The 22,543-nt window shown below is 43.0% G+C and overlaps 1 protein-coding gene across 1 annotated transcript in view; it reads left to right on the top strand.

Moving 5' to 3' along the window:
* sema3fb (sema domain, immunoglobulin domain (Ig), short basic domain, secreted, (semaphorin) 3Fb) overlaps positions 1-22,206 on the top strand; it is a 60,182-nt gene extending 37,976 nt beyond the window's left edge. Inside the window, exons 3-19 of the mRNA XM_066671000.1 lie at positions 32-192; positions 848-910; positions 2,279-2,398; positions 3,504-3,596; positions 6,326-6,419; positions 9,181-9,300; positions 9,423-9,562; positions 11,615-11,729; positions 12,764-12,833; positions 13,936-14,080; positions 14,216-14,438; positions 16,160-16,248; positions 16,363-16,404; positions 16,618-16,775; positions 17,878-17,945; positions 18,161-18,294; positions 19,565-22,206. Coding sequence (XP_066527097.1) covers positions 32-192; positions 848-910; positions 2,279-2,398; positions 3,504-3,596; positions 6,326-6,419; positions 9,181-9,300; positions 9,423-9,562; positions 11,615-11,729; positions 12,764-12,833; positions 13,936-14,080; positions 14,216-14,438; positions 16,160-16,248; positions 16,363-16,404; positions 16,618-16,775; positions 17,878-17,945; positions 18,161-18,294; positions 19,565-20,002 — 2,273 coding nt within the window. The 3' untranslated portion in view covers positions 20,003-22,206. The remainder of the gene's footprint in view (positions 1-31; positions 193-847; positions 911-2,278; positions 2,399-3,503; positions 3,597-6,325; positions 6,420-9,180; positions 9,301-9,422; positions 9,563-11,614; positions 11,730-12,763; positions 12,834-13,935; positions 14,081-14,215; positions 14,439-16,159; positions 16,249-16,362; positions 16,405-16,617; positions 16,776-17,877; positions 17,946-18,160; positions 18,295-19,564) is intronic.
* Positions 22,207-22,543: the final 337 nt, after the last annotated feature.

The following is a 22,543-nucleotide window of genomic DNA, read 5'->3' as shown; positions in this document are numbered from 1 at the left end:
TCTCTCTCTCTCTCTCTCTCTCTCTTTGTAGAGCTGAGGTCCACCAGTACGGCCCACCATTTCTCCTTCCTGCTGAACACGTCTGATTACCGGATCCTGCGGATGGACGAGGATCATGACCGCATGTATGTGGGCAGCAAGGACTACATCCTGTCCCTCGACCTCCATGACATCAACCACGAGCCCCTCATCGTAAGTCCAACAGATTCTGCTTGTAACCTTTGTTTAAAGATATCTTTCAGGGAGAAATGATGTCTTGTCACGGGGTAGCACTGGTCTGCTTGTGCTGGTATATATCCAGCCCCTGACCCTAAAGGAACTCAAACCTGGAGGAACAGGGTTGGCCTTACCCTTAAGCGAGTGAATAGCTCACACCCTGCGGAAGCTGAATGAGTCTGCACGACCTTGAGAGACCACTATCCACGTACCCTGTGGTGGGATGTGAGCCAGGTTTACTCAGTCGCAATGCTGGAGAATGCAGGTTGAGGTTCTGCAGGGTATGAGGCATTCCCTCGCTTAAGGGCAAGGCCTCCAGGCTGGGGTTTCCTTTTGGTGGAGAAGGAACTTATGCCAGAGGTCATGCCACTAGTGTTATAAACTTTTTTTGGAAAAGTGTTAACATCATTTAATTTTTTCTATAAGTAAATAGTTATTACATATTCATAACGTGATAATAAGTCATACAGATATGTAATAACAGTTGGGAAGTCTATACCAGATTCATGAGCAAGTTATGAATGTGGCTGAGGTCAAATTATTAGTTGTGAATGTTATTAAGACATTCCTCTCTCTCTCTCTCTCTCTCTCTCTCTCTCTCTCTCTCTCTCTCTCTCTCACTCGCTCTCAGATCCACTGGCCAGTTTCTCTGCAGAGGAAGACAGAGTGTGTTTTAAGCGGTAAAGACACCAATGTGAGTGTTTCTATCCTCTATTTTAACGTCCAGCAGTCTTATATTTCATTCGCAGACCTTCTGCATTCCACACTATAAAATGAACCATAGTCAGGGCTCAGTGGGTCAGTGGAAAACTCATCACGATTATAAAGTTTTCTCTAGATATCTGGGTCAGACCTGGTCCCAGTGCAAAGGTCTGAGACTGGACACAGCCTCTGTCCGAACACCAGGAAAAATCATCTGTGTAATGCAGGGTAATGTATCGGTGCTGACGAGTTAAAAAAAACGTATCTTCCAAAATAGTAACTTTACAGGAGAAGGGAAAAAAACCTTCTTAACATTCAATAGAAGTGAGTGTAAACATATTTTTATTCTAAGTAATTTGGAGCATTTCTATTGGTCCATTCACCTTGAAATTTTCACACAGGGTGAAGGACAGCCGCTGTGTTCAAATGACGTAGAATAAACATCCACAAACATGGAGATACATGTTTTTAATTGGACAGCGGGGATATGCAAATGATGGCACGGTCTAGAAGTGGCTATAAGGCATTTGCATAATTCTTAATGAAAGTTAGGGTGGCACGGTGGCGCAGCAGGTAGTGTCGCAGTCACTAACTCATTCCCACATATACTTGTATTCTCACTGACATACCCATGTACGCACTCTCACTCGCTCACTCAGTCCCTAACTCACTATATCACTCAAATACATACATATACACTCTCAGTCATGTACTCACTCACTCACTCATACACTCACTCTCTCACCTACTCACAAACTTCTGCTCACATTAAGAGTGGCGTAAGTGTAATTTGGCGTATCTAAACTCCACCCACGTATGCTTGCATAGATACTGTTGCTGGACTGGTCAGTATTATGGGATGTTGTGGGATGGTTAATGCATTCGCCACACACACTAAGACCTCCACAGTCTGAGACTAGCATCGGGGCCTGACCACATGTATTCCACCCACACGAAGTGAGCGAGAGTGTGTGTGTGTGTGTGTGTGTGTGTGTGTGTGTATGTGTGTGTGTGTGTGTGTGCGTGTGTGAACTGCTATGTTCATTACACTGTGGGTGTTGGGTGCTGGGTTTCTCACAGAGCACCAGGTGGGGGCTGAGATGGAGGCTTTATATGAATGACATAAACTCACATGAAACTTCTAGGAACTGACCTATCAGTGCCCTTCTCCCTTAACAACTGTTGCTAGGTTAGACAAGCTTTATAAGACGAATGTCAAATACAATTTCTCATAAGTTTGTCTGAGGTGGATGCACCTCTTTCCAGTTGCAAATTCAGTGCCATAAATTCCAGTGGAAACATGTTTGAGTGAGTTCTTTTTGTTGGTTTGTTCATTTATTTGTTTGTTTGTGTCACTCAGGGCGAGTGTGGAAACTTTATTCGTCTGATCGAGCCGTGGAACCGAACACACCTTTATGTTTGTGGTACTGGAGCCTATAACCCAGTGTGCACCTACATCAACAGAGGACGCAAGCCTATGGTAATCTCTCTCTCTCTCTCTCTCTCTCTCTCTCTCTCTCTCTCTCTCTCTCTCTCTCTCACACACACACACTGTTCCCTTTCTTTTTCTCTTTTTTGTCTCTGTCATTTATAAACTAGTGAAGTAGACATGTGGAGCAAGGTTCATGCACCTCAAAACACACACACACACACACACACACACACACACATGCACACACACACACACTGTGCTAATTGGTCTGGAGCTCTGGTTTAATGAGCTGATTTTAAACTCTGTGCAGGTTTAACTGGACACGACAGACAGGAAACACTCACAGAACAGCTCAACACACACTCACACTCATACACACACACACACACACACACACACACACACACACACTGATAAAGCCACAGGTGGGAAAAGCCCTTCATTGCTGTGGATAAACGCAGATTTGCTGTAACCAGATTCGTTTATTACAGGATTTGTGCCAAAAGCCACAAACTGTGTGGAATTTTTCCCAGATTTTTTAAGTTCCCAGATTTATTTTTGAAACTGGGTTTAATGATCTTCCCACATTCGCTGAGATATGAGTCTGGTCTTCTTTGAGTGTAAATAACTGTCCAAAGATGGACACGGAGTGGGCACACTGTCCTATAAAAGCTGTGACTGATGTCTGATGGTTCGTGTCTGAGAGTTTGGCTTCTGTGTTTGTCAAACCAGCCAGTGTGTGTGTGTGTGTGTGTGTGTGTGTATGTTCACATCTGTGTGTACTGAAGTAGCACATAGCAGATGTATTGACTCACGCTGTCAGCTCTGGACACTCACTTAGAGCCCAGATGTGTGGACAAATGCCGGGTCACTTTTCATCTGTCCCACTGCAGGATGCTATCATAACAGTGCTGCTGCACCAGCTGCTCACACACACACACGACAGGTTTAGACAATGCGGCTACAACAGCAAAAAGTGTACCTAGTGCTCCTTTAATGGTAATACACATTGACCTTTCTGCAAAACCAAGATCTCAACTCAAATCCATGCGAAACCCCTCCTCCTCCTCTCTGTACAATCGCAGATCGTCTGCACCCTGAACGTTTTCAGTAAAAGGTTGATGCTGAAACATCTGGATGTTTTCTGTTGTAGATGCCTTTGCACCTGCAGACACCGCTGGCCCGAGGGAGATCGAGCCGGGCGGCTGAGCTCGAGACCGTGACTGATGATGAGACGGGAATACAGGTGGGGTGAGGGGCGTGGCCTAAATCCCCACCTCTGGGTTCAGTTTTTGGATTAATGCTAACCGCTTTACGTTCGTCTGTCTGTCGTTTCTCAATCCACCAAGAAATGCACACTTGTAGCTCACTGTTGGTTTGTTGCGTGTGTTTGTTTTTTGCATGAAGCATTGAAACTAACCTTAATATCTGCAACAGCATGAAGTGCACCAGTTTCTCCAGTTTGCATGTGACCTGCAAGTTATCCGTGCCTCTGACTTTGTTTTCTTTTCGTTTTTAAGCCAATCCAGCTAGCGTTAGCACATTAGCACTTTAACGTTAGCATACTCAGCGCTACATTTGCTTGTTTTTTTTTAAATCCTTCAGTTAAATTTAGTCAGTTTATTTGTTTTTTCATTGCCATCTCATCATTCACTTAGCATTAGCTTCCAATATTTATGCTAATTCTTTGTGTTTGTGTAAATATTACATGATTGTGTATCTGATCAAAGCTTTTAATCTGATAAACATTTTCATAGCTATGAGATAAAGAATTGAGCCTTAACTATTAGCTATGAACAAATTAATATGATTAATGACCTTAATGGCTAATACATAGCTAAATGGAGCATTAGCAAAGGCTTTACCAGACCTCTAGCATCTAAGATCTTGATGAGATCATGTCTTGGAAAAATCTAAAAAGGCCTCAAACGCTGTTCTGTCTGATTCGCGTGACTTATCCCAGCTGTAGCCAAAGTAAAGTCCAAGCTAAGCTAAAGCCTGACTGCGGACTCATGCTCTGTCGATTCAGGGCAAACACGAAGTGTCTGGACAGTGATGTGGTCGCGAAGAATTACAGACACACAGCTGAGCTCAGACCCTTCAGTCCTCCTGTGATTCCCATCACACACAGAAATGCTTAGTCTGTCTCTAGACTCAACTCTTTGAAATCACAAAGAGTTTTAATTTTTTATATTACACCAAGATACCGTAATATGACAAAAGTATTTTGGATTACACAAAAAAATGCTTTGTGCACCTAATATTTGATGATTTCTGAATTTAAAAAAACTAACAAGAAGTGCCACACAGGTTCGATGTGACCGTGACAGGGTCAGTGAAGGAGTAACTGTGGCCAGTGTCTTGTCTTTAACATGAAGGCTGCTGTGAACCAGAATCCCAGTCTGAGACTTACACCGTTAGCTTTCCACTCTTAACTTCCTCTCTGAGGCCCTGTAGCTAAACAGTGCATTTCCACATTTCAGACCTGAGGGAGCTGCCAGAGCTCTGAGGTGTGTTAGCATAACTGCTTTTAATCGGAGCTTCAGGGGAGCCCACATTATCTGGACGTTCTGGCAGGAGTCATGGTCTCCGGTGATGGATGTCTTCAGCGATGTCTTTCTCTCTCTTCTGGAGCGAGAGAGGAGTGTGTCCTCTTTTTCACTCTTTGGCTTCGGGGCATGTCGGTACGAGCTGGTGGCAAACCCCACTCCACACGTCCAAATAGCTGTCAGCCCGCCGCCTGGAGCAGGCTGGGATTGGACAGCGTCACTCACTCGGCTTTGTCCTCACACTTTCACCGCGGTGGATTAGTCTTCTGCCAAGTGGGCGCCGCTGATGGAAACTTTCACAAATGTTTAGGTGCAAGAACAAAACTTTTTTTCTCACACCTTTAGCTGCGACTGCACTGATGTGTGTCCAAAGGATTTTTTCACAAAATATATTTTTTTAAATGTATACCACCTGTTTCATTTTAACCTGGTGTTAAATATAAAAATAGCAAAGGCTATATGACTACATAGTCACTGGAGTCTCTTGAAGACCCTCTGACCCTGTGGTATCTATAGATGTACAAATAGGTTTTAAAGCATTTTTAATTTTTTAAAATTTATTTATTTATTTTGCATTTAATTGTAATTCCGAATTCAAACATTCTCTGCTATTATGTCATTTTACCCTAGTGTAGAATTAAAAAGGCAATTGTCATTTATTCATCAAATAATTACCTTAAAATTAAGTATTATTAATATGACACATTCCAACAGCTAACACTGAAATCCACATTTTTAAATCTTTTAGAACTCACATACGTTTAGATACAATATTATCATCAAGAATAGAATAAATACATCACATTTGCAGCGCTCCATTTTCATACTACTTCATTATTAAGTGATTTTTTGTTGAATTACATGACAATCGTTATTTTTAATACTTTTCAACAGTTACCATAAAATCACAAAAGAGTGTGAGAATATTTGAAGTTTTAAATTACATTTATATGCTACACAAAATAATCCTTTAAAACATTCTTGTACTCTTAATATATATAGCTTTTTCCCCCTACTTTCCTATTGGATAGGACTTCAGGAGCTGAACTGAAGGCCTTGTACATTAGCTAATTATAAGTAAGAAATATTGCTGTGAATGCTAACATAGTATTAGAAACCTCATAGGAGTGCTAGATAATTTTTTATTATTATACATATTTTTCATTTTGACCATGTTTTGACACAGCATTTGTTGCTATTACCAAATAAGGGCATGCACTAGCATGATATAAATTTTGCTTCAATTTGTATGAATGTTTTCTATGTGTTTACTTCCACCTGTTTGCCTTCTAACACAGTCCTGTCTCATGTCATAACTGAATGACATGCATGCATGGATTTCATTGGCTAATCCTCCGATGCTAGCTCAACAGCACAACGCTAATAGACAACTCTGATGATATATTTGCCATGGATCTCATTGCAGGAGTACATCTTCCACTTGGAGCCAGGCAGAGAGGATTCAGGGAAAGGAAAGTGTCCATACGACCCGAAGTTGAACAGCGTCTCAACTTTGATCAGTAAGTTCCAGCAGTGAATCCTCACATCTTCCATGTCCCAAGTTTCTTTAGTGTCTGCGGTTCTTCTGGAGGATCTGATTTCTCCCAATGGACATCACTGATGTAAAAAGGGTTTATTGATGCTAAAAAGGGTCATCCATGTCCCCACGGAGCTCATTTAAAACCCTTTTGCTTAGCTCTCTTCTCTTTGTTGGAATGTTTTATGGCTGATCCCTGGCCTAAAAAGGCAGCGCGCTTTCATTCCTTTCCTGGCTGATTTTTCACGGCTGTTTTTCTCATGAGATTGAAGCAGGAGACGAAGACTCAGGGACATTATTTATTGGAGAAATGTACATTTCCTGTCTCTCTGATTGGAAATGCAGACGATGGAGGACCTCCACATTAAAGAGTGGTAATGTCAGTGAGGCAGGTCAGGGCTTTATGAGTCCTGGATGAAGGTGATGGAGAGTTATGGAGTCCTCCGCTGAGTCATGATCAAAATCAGCAGAATAAAGAATATTCCAGGGATTTTTAGAAGTAATTGAATAGCAATGAAACCCAGTTGCTGCAGATGTGTAAAAGTTGTGGCGCACTTTTATTTTTATTTTACACTTGTATAAACCTTTTATAAACCTTTTTATCTTATAAATATCTGTGTCTGTATCTTATACATATCCCCCTCTCCTTCTGGGGAAAAGAATGTAATGTACCTTTAGGGAACACAGCTGGACTTTAAAACCACTGCTGTACCTTTTAAAGGTACATTTACACAAGTAGTGACCAATAATGTATACCTTACCTTTTTTTCAGATGGTGTACACATTTAGACTCTTTTTGAAGGTGTATTTGCTCTGAAATGTTAGATGCAGAGGAGCTTGATCAGACATTAAGTGTGAACCCCCAGCATTCACAACAAGGTGTAAACATTCTACTGGAAACCTTTACATTAGCATTAGCATCAAAGCGAAACAAAAGTAGCCAAATACAGCAAATTACAACAGATTACCGTTAAATAACGGTATTTGGCCTCATTTTAAAATAAGGACATTTACAGTATTTACAGGGCGGCACGGTGGAGCAGCAGGTAGTGTCGCAGTCACACAGCTCCAGGGACCTGGAGGTTGTGGGTTCGATTCCTGCTCCGGGTGACTGTCTGTGAGGAGTTGTGTTCTCCCCGTCTCTGCGTGGGTTTCCTCCGGGTGCTCCGGTTTCCTCCCACAGTCCAAAAACACACGTTGATAGGTGGATTGGTGACTCAAAAGTGTCCGTAGGTATGAATGTGTGTGTGTGTGTGTGTGTCTGTGTTGCCCTGTGAAGGACTGGCGCCCCCTCCAGGGTGTATTCCTGCCTTGCGCCCAATGATTCCAGGTAGGCTCTGGACCCACCGCGACCCTGAACTGGATAAGGGTTACAGATAATGAATGAATGAATGAACAGTATTTACACATACTTTTAACATTTAAATAATTACAGTATATTCCCGTAATTTAATATGCATATACAGTAAATTTACAGTAATTAAATTTTTTATTTACACATTAATAACCGTTAAATTAAGCATGTTCCAATATAGCAAAATAAGGAAATGATTTTAATGAATGACAAACACAATGACATGAGTGGTTTACAGCACACTCTTGTTAATTTAATGACTTATTACGTTATTAGGTGTATTTGCAAAAGAATTACAGTAAACTTAAGGTAATATGAAAATATAAATATTAATAAATGACTCCAACAGCAATTTTCACAATATTGTTTGACTGTATAATATTTTGCATATGAAAAAATGCAATATACATTTAAAAGTGTATAATAAACAGACGTACAAACATTGTAAATAGTACAAAAATACTTTGGCATAAGTAGAAAGTTGTTACACTGTGAGCGGAGTCTGTGTAGTTTTTAATCGTTTCTTGTCTTTGCGTCGGCCACTGAGGTCCCTGGCACATTTGGCTCTGAAAAGGTTAACATTGCTCCAAATATAAGCCAATGACCAGAGCTCGGTGATAAATGAATCCTTACTTACATTTGTTATTAGCGTGTTATTCTTGGGTGAAGTGTTATTGTAGGTCTATAAAAGTGTAGACCACTCAATCAACAGCACAAACAAGTCAATAAGACCCAAGTCTAGAACCTCGCTCCAAAACAGCAAGACAGATTAGCGGACGTGGGCGATCAATGCCAAGCACCCAGGTTAGCACGCCCTGTCCGAGCCAGATTTAATGTGTTCTGCTGAAGCTACAACTCTGCCGCCACCTCATACGTTGGGGTTGTTTGATAGAAGCCCTTCCAGGGTCCGACAGTTTGGCGTCTCGATGATTTCCGCTCAGAATCAACAGCTATAATCCGCGATTGGAAGAACAGGGTTCTTGCCAAAGAGGTGGCCCCCCGAACACACACAGAGTCTGTCCTTAAAAGCCTCACATTAACCTTATGGCACTGTCAGTTACTTGTAGTCACTTGTATTTGAGATTCTTGGAGATATCTGTGTCTTGAGCTTTCGGACATTTGGACATCCACAGGGAGTTTGTTCCTTTGCTGTAGCAACTGCTTCCACTGTTCTGGAAACAGATTTATGCTAGATGTTTATCCATTGCAGTGTGGATTTGATGGCATTCAGCCACACATTAGTGAGGTCAGCCGAGGAAAGACGACCCACCTGCTCGGTGCCAGCGGGTGTGAGGCAGGCACAGTATCATAGAGATAGTAAACATGTCTCAACCTATAAATCTCTCTCTCTCTCTCTCTCTCTCTCTCTCTCTCTCTCTCTCTCTCTCAGATGGAGAGCTCTATGCGGGCGTTTACATCGACTTCATGGGAACAGACTCGGCTATTTTCCGGACTCTTGGGAAGAACACAGTGATGCGGACAGACCAGTATAACTCCAGATGGCTGAACGGTAAAAGAAGCTCCTTCTGTTCCAGAGAAACCGAGTGTAGACTGGTGTTAGCCTTAAACAAAAGGGACAACTGCATTTTTATATGACCATGAAATCGCTCTCTCTCGCTCTCTGGACTCTAGATCCCTCATTTGTCCACGTGCACCTCATCCCAGACAGCGCTGAGAAGAACGACGACAAGCTCTACTTCTTCTTCCGGGAGAAGTCGCTGGAAATGGGTCAAAGTCCTAAATCAGAGTCCCGCATTGGCCGGATCTGCCTGGTGAGTAAAACGCAAAGCAGCACAAGCCCCTTCAGTGCTAACAGCGCCCCCGTGTGGACAGTCTTCAGCCTGCTAAACGTGAGCGAGTGAGTGAGAGAACGAGTGATGAAATATATGAATGAGCTAATTAGGCAGTGAGTGAGCTATTATTGCATACTATTTTCACAATATAGAATACATATCCTTCATTCATTCATTCATTAATTCATTCATTCATTCAGTTTCTGATGCAGCTTCATCCTGATTAGCGCCATGGTGGGTCCAGGGCCCATCCAGAACAATATTAACTCAATGTAGTTTATTATATTACATTATATTAACATTATGTTATACATATTATAATAAGTATGCTTGAGGTTTGAGAAGTTGAAACCCAACTGGTATCTGCCCCCACCCCCACTCACTTTGCTCTCCCAGCACTCTTTATCAGGCCATCAGGATTCAAACTGATCAATTTCCCAAGACTGCAACAAAATGTCAGAAGCTAAACTCCTTGGAATTATCTTCTAAACCATCGCTGTATAGATCTCCCCAGTGCGCCAAAGGTTTCCCCCATTTTTTGACGCTGAAGTGCCGAAATCCTCAAATATTTGACCTTCCTACCTTCCCTTAAACAATGCTCTTCTCTGTCCATCTGAATGTAACCCACTGAGCCCCTAACCTCTCAGGTTAGCCGCCCTAAACCTGTCCACATGCCTCAGAGTGGGAATACGAGAGTATTCAGCAACACATTAAACTTTAGAAATCAGGATTGTTACTGTTGTTTGTGATTAATGGTGTTTGTAAATGTGTAATTACATGATAAAGAGATCTGCTCTTACTGACACACACAAGTGTGGAATGAGCTGAGAATTTACAATCCACACTTTAAAAGGTTTATTACAAGTGAGAAGTTATTGACATCAAAACAGAAGGTGATTCACGTAATGGAAAATAATAATTGTGACTTTTTCAGACTGATTTACTGGAGTGGGTCTCTAAAAACAACCTCGTAGCAAAGTCGGAGGCCAAGTGAGGGGCTAATTGAGTGGAAGAGTGGTATTAAAGAGTGGGAGAGTGGAGGAGAAGTGTTCACTGAGGCGTGGTGTGCATCTTTTGCAGAGTTTACTCGCGCTAAAAGCCCAGTGTTTATCTCCAGGATTATAGTTTCAGTGTGTGTATTAACTCTAATGCTGATGCAGTGTGTTTGTGTGTGCAGACTTGGAGTTTTGCGCAAGTTCGGTTCATGAGTGCAGCTCAGCCAGTGACCACCCTGGAAAACACACACACACAACAAACTTTCTCACACAAATGCCCTCTGACCACTTGGGTCACGTTCCAATTCACTCCTGAAATTCCCTCCCTCATCCTTACTCTCTCTCTCTCTCTCTCTCTCTCTCTCTCTCTCTCTCTCTCTCTCTGGCTTTCTTATTTTGTGTGTGTGTGTGTGTGTGTGTGTGAGACAGTGTGTTTAGGCCTGTGTCTCGTTAACAGTTCACTACTCATCTCTCGTTTGTCTCTCGTTCGGAGCCAGAGGGACGTATTTCATTTTCTCTCAGACTCTTTAAAGTGATGGTGGTGTGACATCATCGTGGTCCAGTGTTTATTTTGAATGGAGATTGACGCTGGACGTCTAAACACTTTCAGCAGGACTGTGTTAAACTCTTTTTACTGAAAGCTCCATGTTTCATTTCTCTTTAAGTACAACAGAGAAAACTGTGCTCTGCTCCTTTGGGAAGGGTGTTTTTTTCTGGATTCTAGATAATGGCTGTGAGGATTTGATGGGATTCAGCCTCATACACGTTAGTGAGGTGCTGATGTTGGAGGATCAGTTCTGGATCACAAACACCACTCCAACTCAGCCCAAAAATGTTAGATGGAGTTCCATCTCGGCAGAGAACACAGTTCCGCTGCTCCACTTTATACCCCTCTGTTCAACACTTTAAACTCATGTGCAGTTGCCCCAGATTCTATTTCATTTAATTTCAGGCCTTTTTAGTGAAGTTATACAACTAATAGTAGAAGTAACTTACATTATTTGTGTGTGTGTGTGTGTGTGTGTGTGTGTTACAGAATGATGATGGGGGTCACTGTTGTCTGGTGAATAAATGGAGCACGTTCCTGAAAGCGCGTCTGATCTGCTCAGTGCCGGGGGCCGACGGAATCGAGACACACTTTGATGAGCTCCGTAAGTCTCTTACACTCTCTGTATCTCTCTCTCTCTCTTTCCTTTCTCTCGATCTCTCTCTCTCTCTCTCTCTCTCTCTCTTTCTTTCCTTTCTCTCGATCTGTCTCTCAGTCTCACTCTCCCTCTCTCTCCTATCTCTCGATCTGTCTCTCTGTCCATCTCTGTCTTTCTCTCTCTCCTTTCTCTCAATCTGTCTCTCACACTCTCTCACACTGTTTCTCTTCCATTTCACTCCATCTGTCTTTCTCTCTCTTGCTCTCTCTCTCTGCATCTCTCTCTCTCTCTCTCTCTCTCTCTCTCTCTCTCACTCTCTCACTCTTTGAATCTCTCTCTTTCTTTCTGGCTCTGGTTTGACTTTATAGCTATTACCGTGAGCTGATTAGATTTTACAGACAGAGCTAATAAACGGCCTGTTAGCGTTTGTGAGTGTATGTGTGTGTGTGTGTGTGTGATAGTTCGTTTTAATGAGGCTGTAAAGTTGTAGATTGAATCGTAGCAGCTAATGAACACACTCATACTGTCCATTCACACAAAATTACTGTGTGTGTGTGTGTGTGTCAGTATATATGTATAAGGTGGATTATGGGGTTTTTCAGATGTGGAATTTTAAAGATGTCACCATATTGTACGACGCTGAGTGCACTGTAGGGCTTTAACCCTTTAAAGGTCATGTATTTGGATCTGTAGTGAAATGTAGGCTATGGGCCCTTTAATGGCTCAGTGTCCACACTTTTTCCAGACAAACATATTTCCTGAGGATTTATAGGACGTCTTAACTTTTATTTGTCACTTGTCGGCCGCAGAGGAGTTTCAGAGCGTGTTTTTATGAGGTCATTTAACGCATGGACATGTTTCTGAGCAGCTGCCACACTCTCTGCAGACACACCTCATATCAAGTCCTCTGAAAGCTTGTTCTGGATGTCACTCTGTGCTTGTGTAAGAGCTGCTCTCAGCTCAGTGACTAACTTCCACAACACTTTCCCCCTAACATGGCTATATATATATTCTGATGTGTCTGTGTGTGTGTGTTATAGGTGATGTGTACATCCAGCAGACTCAGGACAACAAGAACCCAGTGATCTACGGAGTGTTTTCAGTCTCTGGGTGAGTGTGAAAATTTTAGTCCAGTCTGATCCGGTGTCAATCTGCAGTGTGTGATTGTTACAGTCTGATCTGGTGTCAATTTGCAGTGTGTGATTGTTACAGTCTGATCTGGTGTCAATTTGCAGTGTGTGATTGTTACAGTCTGATCCAGTGTGAATCTGCAGTGTGTGATTTTTACAGTCTGATCTGGTGTCAATCTGCAGTGTGTGATTGTTACAGTCTGATCTGGTGTCAATCTGCAGTGTTTGATTATCACAGTCTGATCCGGTGTGAATTTGCAGTGTGTGATTGTTACAGTCTGATCCAGTGTGAATCTGCAGTGTGTGATTGTTACAGTCTGATCTGGTGTGAATTTGCAGTGTGTGATTGTTACAGTCTGATCCGGTGTGAATCTGCAGTATGTGATTGTTACAGTCTGATCCGGTGTGAATCTGCAGTGTGTGATTTTTACAGTCTGATCCAGTGTGAATCTGCAGTGTGTGATTGTTACAGTCTGATCTGGTGTGAATTTGCAGTGTGTGATTGTTACAGTCTGATCCAGTGTGAATCTGCAGTGTGTGATTGTTACAGTCTGATCTGGTGTGAATTTGCAGTGTGTGATTGTTACAGTCTGATTCGGTGTGAATCTGCAGTGTGTGATTTTTACAGTCTGATCCAGTGTGAATCTGCAGTGTGTGATTGTTACAGTCTGATCTGGTGTGAATTTGCAGTGTGTGATTGTTACAGTCTGATCCAGTGTGAATCTGCAGTGTGTGATTGTTACAGTCTGATCCGGTGTGAATCTACAGTGTGTGATTTTTACAGTCTGATCCAGTGTGAATCTGCAGTGTGTGATTGTTACAGTCTGATGTGGTGTGAATTTGCAGTGTGTGATTGTTACAGTCTGATCCAGTGTGAATCTGCAGTGTGTGATTGTTACAGTCTGATGTGGTGTGAATTTGCAGTGTGTGATTTTTACAGTCTGATCCAGTGTGAATCTGCAGTGTGTGATTGTTACAGTCTGATCCAGTGTGAATCTGCAGTGTGTGATTGTTACAGTCTGATTCGGTGTGAATCTGCAGTGTGTGTAACCTGTTGTTTTCCTGGTGTGCTTCTTCTGCAGTTCGGTGTTTAAAGGGTCTGCGGTGTGTGTTTACTCCATGGCCGACATTCGGATGGTTTTTAACGGACCTTTCTCTCACAAAGAGGGACCCAACTACCAGTGGGTGGCGTACACTGGGAAAATCCCGTATCCCCGACCCGGAACGGTGAGTCCAAACCCGGCTCTGCTCCACGCGGACACCACATCTCCATCATTAAACAGGAATCCAGATCTGAAGACGCTCTGTTCCATAGACTTGACCTTTATCTGTGTTCCTAACTCCCTTACCTTTCCAACACAGTGTCCTGGAGGGACCTTCACCCCGAACATGAAGTCCACCAAGGACTACCCAGACGAGGTCATCAACTTCATGCGCAACCACCCCACCATGTACAATGCAGTTTACCCTGTACACAAGCGCCCCCTGGTGGTTAGGACCAACGTGGACTATGAGTTCACCACCATCGCCGTGGACCAGGTGACGGCTGCCGACGGGAACTACGAGGTGCTCTTCCTGGGGACAGGTGAGGACAGGGTTTTTGCCACATCTACTTTAAGAACACGTGGGTTACAGAAGATTTATTCAAGTAAACAAAGCAGAAGAGTGAATTAAAGGGGTGTTTAAAGTCTGAGCTTTAACTCCACTACTGAGCTACACTATTGACCACCAGGGTAGGGAATGGCGCTGTTGAGCACAGCAAGTACCATAAAGTAACAAAACTGTAGCCAAAAATACATGCACAAGTCATTTATTCTCAGACTAAAAGAGCCATCTACTGGCCAGAGACATTCATTGATTTAAGGGACAATGCAGTACTCATTAAAACCTCCCTCTGTGTTTATTTGACTCTTTAAAAGACCTTTTAAAGCCTGACGTTCATTCACAGAGTGAGTGATGATAGCTCAGGGACTTTAGCCTCACCTCTCGCTGCACTCTGAAAACACCCCACACCTCGTGTATCTACTGTACGAATGCAGTGTTTATCAAAATACTGAGATGCCATTGGCTCGTTTAGAAATGTACGTTAAGCCCCTTTTCATCTTTTATTTGGAGTTAAAAGCTTTGAAGAGCTTTTGAAAGTCAGAGGAGATCGAGCCGTCAAACAAATCTACACTCTCTCTCTCTTTCTCTCGCTCTCCCTCACCCTCTCTCTCTGGAGATGACCTCATTTTGTATGTCCATGCTCCAGCCATGTGAAAAGAGTTAGAGTACAAAAATCAAAGGGAAATACCACCAATTTCTCGACATTTCTGCATCGTTCAGTGTTTGTAAACAAAGTTTTGGGAGTTTTGGGAGAGTTTTTATGGAACGCTGATGATGGGCAACCAGTGGATAATCTTAAAAAGAAATTGTTTTCATTAAGAACTATTTTTTGCCTTACCGCCCCCTTGCACGTACCCCTACGCCCTCCGGAGTATATATTTCAAAATTAATCACAGTATTCATTTCTGTGCAATCTGGCAACCCGAACTCTTCCCAAACCGCATTCCTCAGCAGTCAGGCACTCTTCAATCCCAGCGTGCCCTGCAGCGGGGTGTGGCCGCTCCAAATACCTGAGCTCAGGTTGATGGACGCTGACAGATTAACGGCGAATGAAAGGCTGTAAAAATACAGCGGAGAAAAGGGAGGGATTTAACCTGCGGACGTGCAAGGGTTACAACTTATAGTAGAGAGAGAGAGAAAGAGAGGACATCAGTAAGATCTGACCTCAGGGCTCTCAGTTTTGTTTTGGACATGGAGCTCCTGTCCAGATACTACAGGAACACAGATGAAAGGGAAGATAATGTGGAGAGAGAGAGAGAGAGAGAGAGAGAGAGAGAGAGACAGAGAGAGAGAGAGAGCGAGCAAGAGAGAGAGGTCACTCTCAGGGTCAGGAAGCTGTGATAAATGAGTGTGTTATTACAGTAGAGTGGTCAGTGTGCCCAGTAATAGCCTCTTGTTCAGAATAAACACCCAGCGGCTCTTTCACTTTCACGCAAAACCTGACAATAGTCTGTTCTTCTCAGGAACGACAGAGTCACTCGTTTATCTGTAAGCTATTATACTTTAGCACTTAGCATTTATAAAGCTTTACTTTTCTTGGCTGTAGTGTACTGAGCATTATATTACTATACTACACTATGTACTGCATTTTATTACATTCTACTGTACTCTACTGTACTGTAGGCTACAATGTTACATTATATTATACTGCACTGCACTGTACTGTACTGAGTTAATGACAGTTGTGTAAATCTCGTGTAGACAAAGGGACGGTGCAGAAGGTGATAGTTTTGCCGAAAGACGATCTGCAGACAGAGGAACTGGTGCTGGAGGAGGTTGAGGTCTTCAAGGTGAGATCCTACTTTCTTTGCATTTGTCTTTGTTATTGTTTTATTTCTTTTTTTTCAGTACATCTGTGCCGAAGATTTAATCTCTCTCTCTCTCTCTCTCTCTCTCTCTCTCAGGATCCAACTCCTATCACGACGATGAAGATTTCCTCTAAAAGGGTGAGGCCCCCCGTTTTATAACGTCTCATGTTTGTTTGAACAGAATAGAATCGGCTACTCTAAAGTGTCCGTCGGTGAGTGTGTGAGTGAATGTGTGAGTCTGTGTTGCTCTGTGAGGTTTTGTGACCTCTCCGGGGTGTGCCCCTGCCTTCTGAGGTAAGCCCTCACACAGGCCGAGTGCTGTAAGGACGTGTTTGTTATTGTCGTTTACAGCAACAGCTGTATGTGGCGTCTGAGGTGGGGGTGACACAGCTGGCGCTGCACAGATGCGATGTTTATGGCGAGGCCTGTGCCGACTGCTGCCTCGCGCGTGACCCCTACTGCGCCTGGGATGGGAAATCCTGTTCCAGATACTCTGCCTCGCACAAGAGGTAAACACCAGCACAGCACACTACTACTACTACACACACACACACACCTACAGACACGTACACACACCTACAGATATCTACACACAACTACACCCACCTACACAAAGCCACACACAACTACACACAGCTACAGACACTTACACACACCTACCGATATCTACACACAACTACACACACCTACACAAAGCCACACATAACTACACACAGCTACAGACACTTACACACACCTACCGATATCTACACACAACTACATACACCTACAGACACTTACACACACCTACCGATATCTACACACAAGTACACACACCTACACAAAGCCACACACAACTGCACACACCTACAGACACTTACACACACCTACCGATATCTACACACAACTACACACACCTACACAAAGCCACACATAACTACACACAGCTACAGACACTTACACACACCTACCGATATCTACACACAACTACATACACCTACAGACACTTACACACACCTACCGATATCTACACACAAGTACACACACCTACACAAAGCCACACACAACTACACACAGCTACAGACACTTACACACACCTACCGATATCTACACACAACTACATACACCTACAGACACTTACACACACCTACCGGTATCTACACATAAGTACACATACCTACACAAAGCCACACACAACTACACATACCCACACACACACCTATAAACACTTGCACACACCTACAGATATCTACACACAAGTACACACACCTATACACACACCTATAGACACTTACACACACCTACACAAAGCCACACACAACTACACACACCCACACACACACCTATAGACACTTGCACACACCTACAGATATCTACACACAAGTACACACACCTACACACACACCTATAGACACTTACACACACCTACACAAAGCCACACAAAACTACACACACCTAGAAGCACCTACACACAACCACACACACACATTTACACAGACATTTAAGCTGTGTGTCACGGTGAGATTTGAACGTAAATCCCACTCGAGATCAGAGACTTTGGTGGTCTTTGTTCCCCTCGAGGGCGGAGGAAAATAAATTTCTCTTATTTTGTGAATGTTGGCTGCCTTTTAGACGAAGCCGGAGACAGGACGTTAAATACGGGAACCCCATCCGGCAGTGCCGAGGCTACAACTCCAACAGTGAGTCTCTCCTTACAGCCCCACTCTCCATATTTCCTTCATAATACTCACCTCTGTTTCTGTAAAGTAACACCTGGAACACAATGATGAACAGATGTTGAGAAAATTGTGACATTAATGGCACTGATTATGAATTAATTCTGTTGTTGGTGTTTGGGATTATTGTAACATACGTATGCCTCTACCTCTACCTGTGTGTGTGTGTGTGTGTGTAGCGAATAAGAACACACTGGAGACAGTACAGTACGGTGTGGAGGGCAGCAGCACATTTCTGGAGTGTCAGGCTCGGTCTCCTCACGCCGTGATTAAGTGGCATCTGCACCGAGACAATAGTGACCGCAGGAAAGAGGTACTCACTCCTTCTTCTCCCTTCTATCTCTCTCTCTCTCTCTCTCTCTCTCTCTCTCTCTCTCTCTCTACCTTCTATGTCCCTCACACACACAAAACCAAAAGAGGTAAAAATATGTCAAAGATATAAACAGAGACAATAATAAAGCTATGAAAATATGTGTAAAAATAGAGCTCTAATAAACACAGAGATCTAATAGAGCTTTCAAAATAAACATGAAATAATATACAGCTATTTAAAAAGCATCATAAAATATAGATGTACAGTGCCCATCAAAAGTTTGGGAACACCCACTCAGGGAGGGTTTCCTTTGATTTGGGCCTTTTTCCACATACTGTGACTGTCCAGCGCCAGTCAAAAGTTTGGGCACATATTATGCAATGGTTTTTCTTTGCTTATTCAATATTTTTTACATTGTAAATGAATATGGAAGACATGAAAACTATGAAGGAACACATATGGAATTATGGAAAAAAAGTGTAAACAAACCAGAATATTTTTGTATTATTTATTTATTTATTGTTACACTTATATAGTGCCTTTCTATATACCCAAGGACGCTTTTACAATCCACACTGCTCAGAACGCCATTCCATTCCACACCCAATCCACACACACTGGAGAGAAGCAGCAGCCAAATTCGCTCAACCAGGAATGACCATCCACCTGGAGGACTGCATCAGGCTCTAGGGTTTCACCGAGGGCAGAGTGCCAATCCATATCTGGGCACATACACATTCACTCCCACACATACACTCTCATTCACTCACACCAGGACAGTTATTACAGAAGCCAATTCACCTACCCTCCATGTTTTTGTGGGAGGACACCGGAGACCCTGGAGGAAACCCATGCATACACAGGGAGAACATGGAAACTCCTAGCGAACATGCTAACCACTAAGCCACCGTGCTGCCCAAAGTATATGTTTTATACATTAGATTCTTCAAAGTAGCCCCCTTTTGCTTTGATGCGTTCTCTCAGTCAGCTTCATGAGGTCATCACCTGGAATGGTTTTTAGTGAACAGCTGTGGCCCTCATCAAGACTTCATTTGTAGAACTGTTCGCCTTCTTAACGTGTCTGAGACCATAACTTGGGTTGTGCAGAGGTAGGGGCATGTACACAGTTCTATACAGTGACCAGCCCTATTCCTCCAATGACTAATGAGAAGATGTGTCCAAACTTTTGATGGATAATGTATGTAGAAGCAATAATATATTGTATAACGTAACAATTAAAGTCGGATATTTCTCTCTCTCTTCCTCTCAGGTCCGCTCAGACGGCCGAGTTTTAAAGACAGATCAGGGTCTCCTGCTGCGGTCTCTGCAGGCGTCCGACTCGGGGACGTACGTCTGCACTGCGACGGAGAAGAACTTCAAACACACTCTGGTCAAGCTGCAGCTCCTGGTCCTGTCCGGGCAGGCAGTCAACAGCATCCTGCTGGAGACGGGCCGTCCCTCATCCCTGGTGTCCACCCTGCAGACGAGCGCTTGGACGCCCAGTGCTGGACAGTACAAAGACCTGCTGACCATCCTCAGCCAACCAGAGATGGGCCTCATCAACCAGTACTGTCAGGACTACTGGCCACTGGGAGACCAGCCCGGGAGCAGCGTCAAAGCCAAGGACCTCAAAGAACTCAAAGAGCAGAAAAAGCCTCGCCACCGCCGGCACCACGGCCAGGAGGAGGAGGACGAGGAGGAGACATGAGGGGGCGGGGCCTCAGAGAAGCCCCCCCCCCCCCCAAAGCATGGGGAAAGACTAGAGAGACAGAAAAGAAGGTCAAACTTTTGAAGCCAATCAGACATCTCCTTTTAACACATGAAAAAGATAAAGATATCATACGCAGTATTTATTGTAGGTTGTAAATAGTCACATTTCCGTGGATTTCTTTGTACGTAAATAGAGAAAGGAAGAGAAAGGATTGCTGTCTGTGTACAGGGCGGATGTCGTTGCACTCGTTTCTGCTGTCGTTTTGAGAGAAGCGAGGAGGACAAAAAAGAAAAAATACATAAAGAACTTTCCATCTTTTTGGGCATTGGCGTATATATCGGACCGGAGTTTGGCGGCTAAGTGCACAAGAGCCTGGACGATAAAGGCTGTGGACAAAGAAAGAGGAAGAGAATAGACTCAATGAATTAAGGAGAACAAGACTTTACACCACGGCCGACGCCCAGTGCATTGTGGTCCATGTTTTACAAAGCTACTCGTCGCGGATTGTACAGTCTTCCCACAGCTCTGACTCATATATGCACAAACACCATCCTGCATTATTATTATTATTATTGTTATTATTATTATTATTATTATTGCACATTTCTGGCAGTTTGAAATATTAGAATATAATAATGTTAATCCCTCATGAACTGAAAGTCCACAGCTGTGACCTTCACCACGTCTCTCTCACGTTTGGCTTTAAGACGGAGAAGAAAAGCTGGACCAGTCAAACACCGGCGTGGTCCCAAACTCGGAAGCAGCTGATTGGATGGATGTTTTAACCCTATAAACTCTTGGATCTACAACAAAAAGGGGAAAACTGAGAGGGGCCTGTGTATGGTTTGGCCCTGTCATTGGGAAACAAGCAGTTTGTGTTCTCCTTCAAGCGTGCTGATGTCTTCAGTCCATCACTGAGGGAGTCTCTAAATCAAATAGAACTGAAAAAGTAAAGGTGCAAAAAAGGGGGTTGTGTTGAAAGAAAAACTGTTGGTTTCCCTAAAGATGTTTCAGTAAACTAACCTCCACATGACGTAAATGTTCTAGGTCAAATGTCACATGTTCTCCAAACATGTACTGAAATGTTCTTTACAGAACCCAATGTAGTTCTTCTCTAGCCGTCACTCCAGAGGTTTAAAATCTATGTTGAAGAGTCTGGACTGAAGTAAAGTTTGCTGAACCCAGGCTCTGAAAAAAATCCTTTTTTAAAGTCTTTTCTCTCTCATTTCACACTTTTAAGGCCCATTTTGACTGGTGCCGTGTAGGTCACTCAGTAACCGTGGGGTCATTAGAGGTCAGTTCCACTGAACCCAAGTGTTTAAAGCCACTACTGACTGACATTTTATGAGTTTTTTTACACATACGCCACTTTTGAAAAGACAGATCCAGTCACACGTCATCGCCATGGCAATGGGTCACATCACTACCACAATGACGCGCATGTCGTTGTAACTGGGACACACGTCATCACCATGGTGATGCACATCACTGACTCTGCGATCACAATGATGCTCGCGTCATCACAACGACACGCCTCATCACCATGGTAACACGCTTAATCACCATGACAACAGAAACTACAGTGAGGTAAAAGTCAACAAAACCCAGCATGAGCACCAGCGCAATGGTGAGGAACCTGACCAGTGTCCATCTGACCATCATTAAACGTGTTTTTATGGAGCTACTTTTTGGGAAGCTGGCTTTTCACTGTGTGCATGACTAATGTATTTGTACTGTAATAAATCTGAAAATGCTACGTTGCTGTTATTATTATTAATTATCATTAGTTATTATTATTTTCATTTGCTCTGTGCTTTGGTGCAAACTCGATGGAAATCAAAGTTCTTCCAGGAATCTGAGGGAGTTTTTTTTTAAACCTGTAAACACCGAAAATGCTATTCTGTCAGTCCTCTTACACCAAGTTATTATGCTGAATATTCCCAAGAAAATACCATCAGACTGTCCTGGACTTTCCAGATGTGTGCAGTCCCTTTACCTCTACACAGCCAATCACGCGAGAGGATAATAAACATTGTACAATTCCCTGCTCTTTTTAAGATGTGTCTTTAGAAATGTATGTGTTTTTCTTTTGGTTTCTGTTCTGTTTAAAGACTAAAAGCACAGTTTATTGTAAAGTTGTTGTAATGCCTCCTTACTGTAAATCACACCCCCCCTCCCCTGATCCCCCCCACCCCCTTCTCATTGTGGTTGCTGACTAATAAATTAAAGCTCTATATTTTATAGAAACCAAATTTACTTCATTCTTTATCCACGGCCAAAGCATGGGCCCCATACATCGCCAATTACTATTTTAGACTTTATTAGATGCTTATAAATATGTTATAAAGTGTGTGTAGAATCTAGTTAGGTGAAAAAATGTGTACATATACAGGAACAGGTAACGCAAGTGAAATCGAACTATTACTATGTATTGAATATATAATTACAGTCTTATTAGGTATAATTACAGTGTCCACATGAAGGTCGCTTTGAAATCGAACTACAGCTTCTTTTCATGCAAAATGACCCCAGTACAAA

Source organism: Hoplias malabaricus, chromosome 5 (assembly GCF_029633855.1).
Source record: "Hoplias malabaricus isolate fHopMal1 chromosome 5, fHopMal1.hap1, whole genome shotgun sequence".
NCBI lineage: Eukaryota > Metazoa > Chordata > Actinopteri > Characiformes > Erythrinidae > Hoplias > Hoplias malabaricus.
Note: the sequence above shows the minus strand (reverse complement) of the source record. Positions and strands in the feature narration are given on the sequence as shown.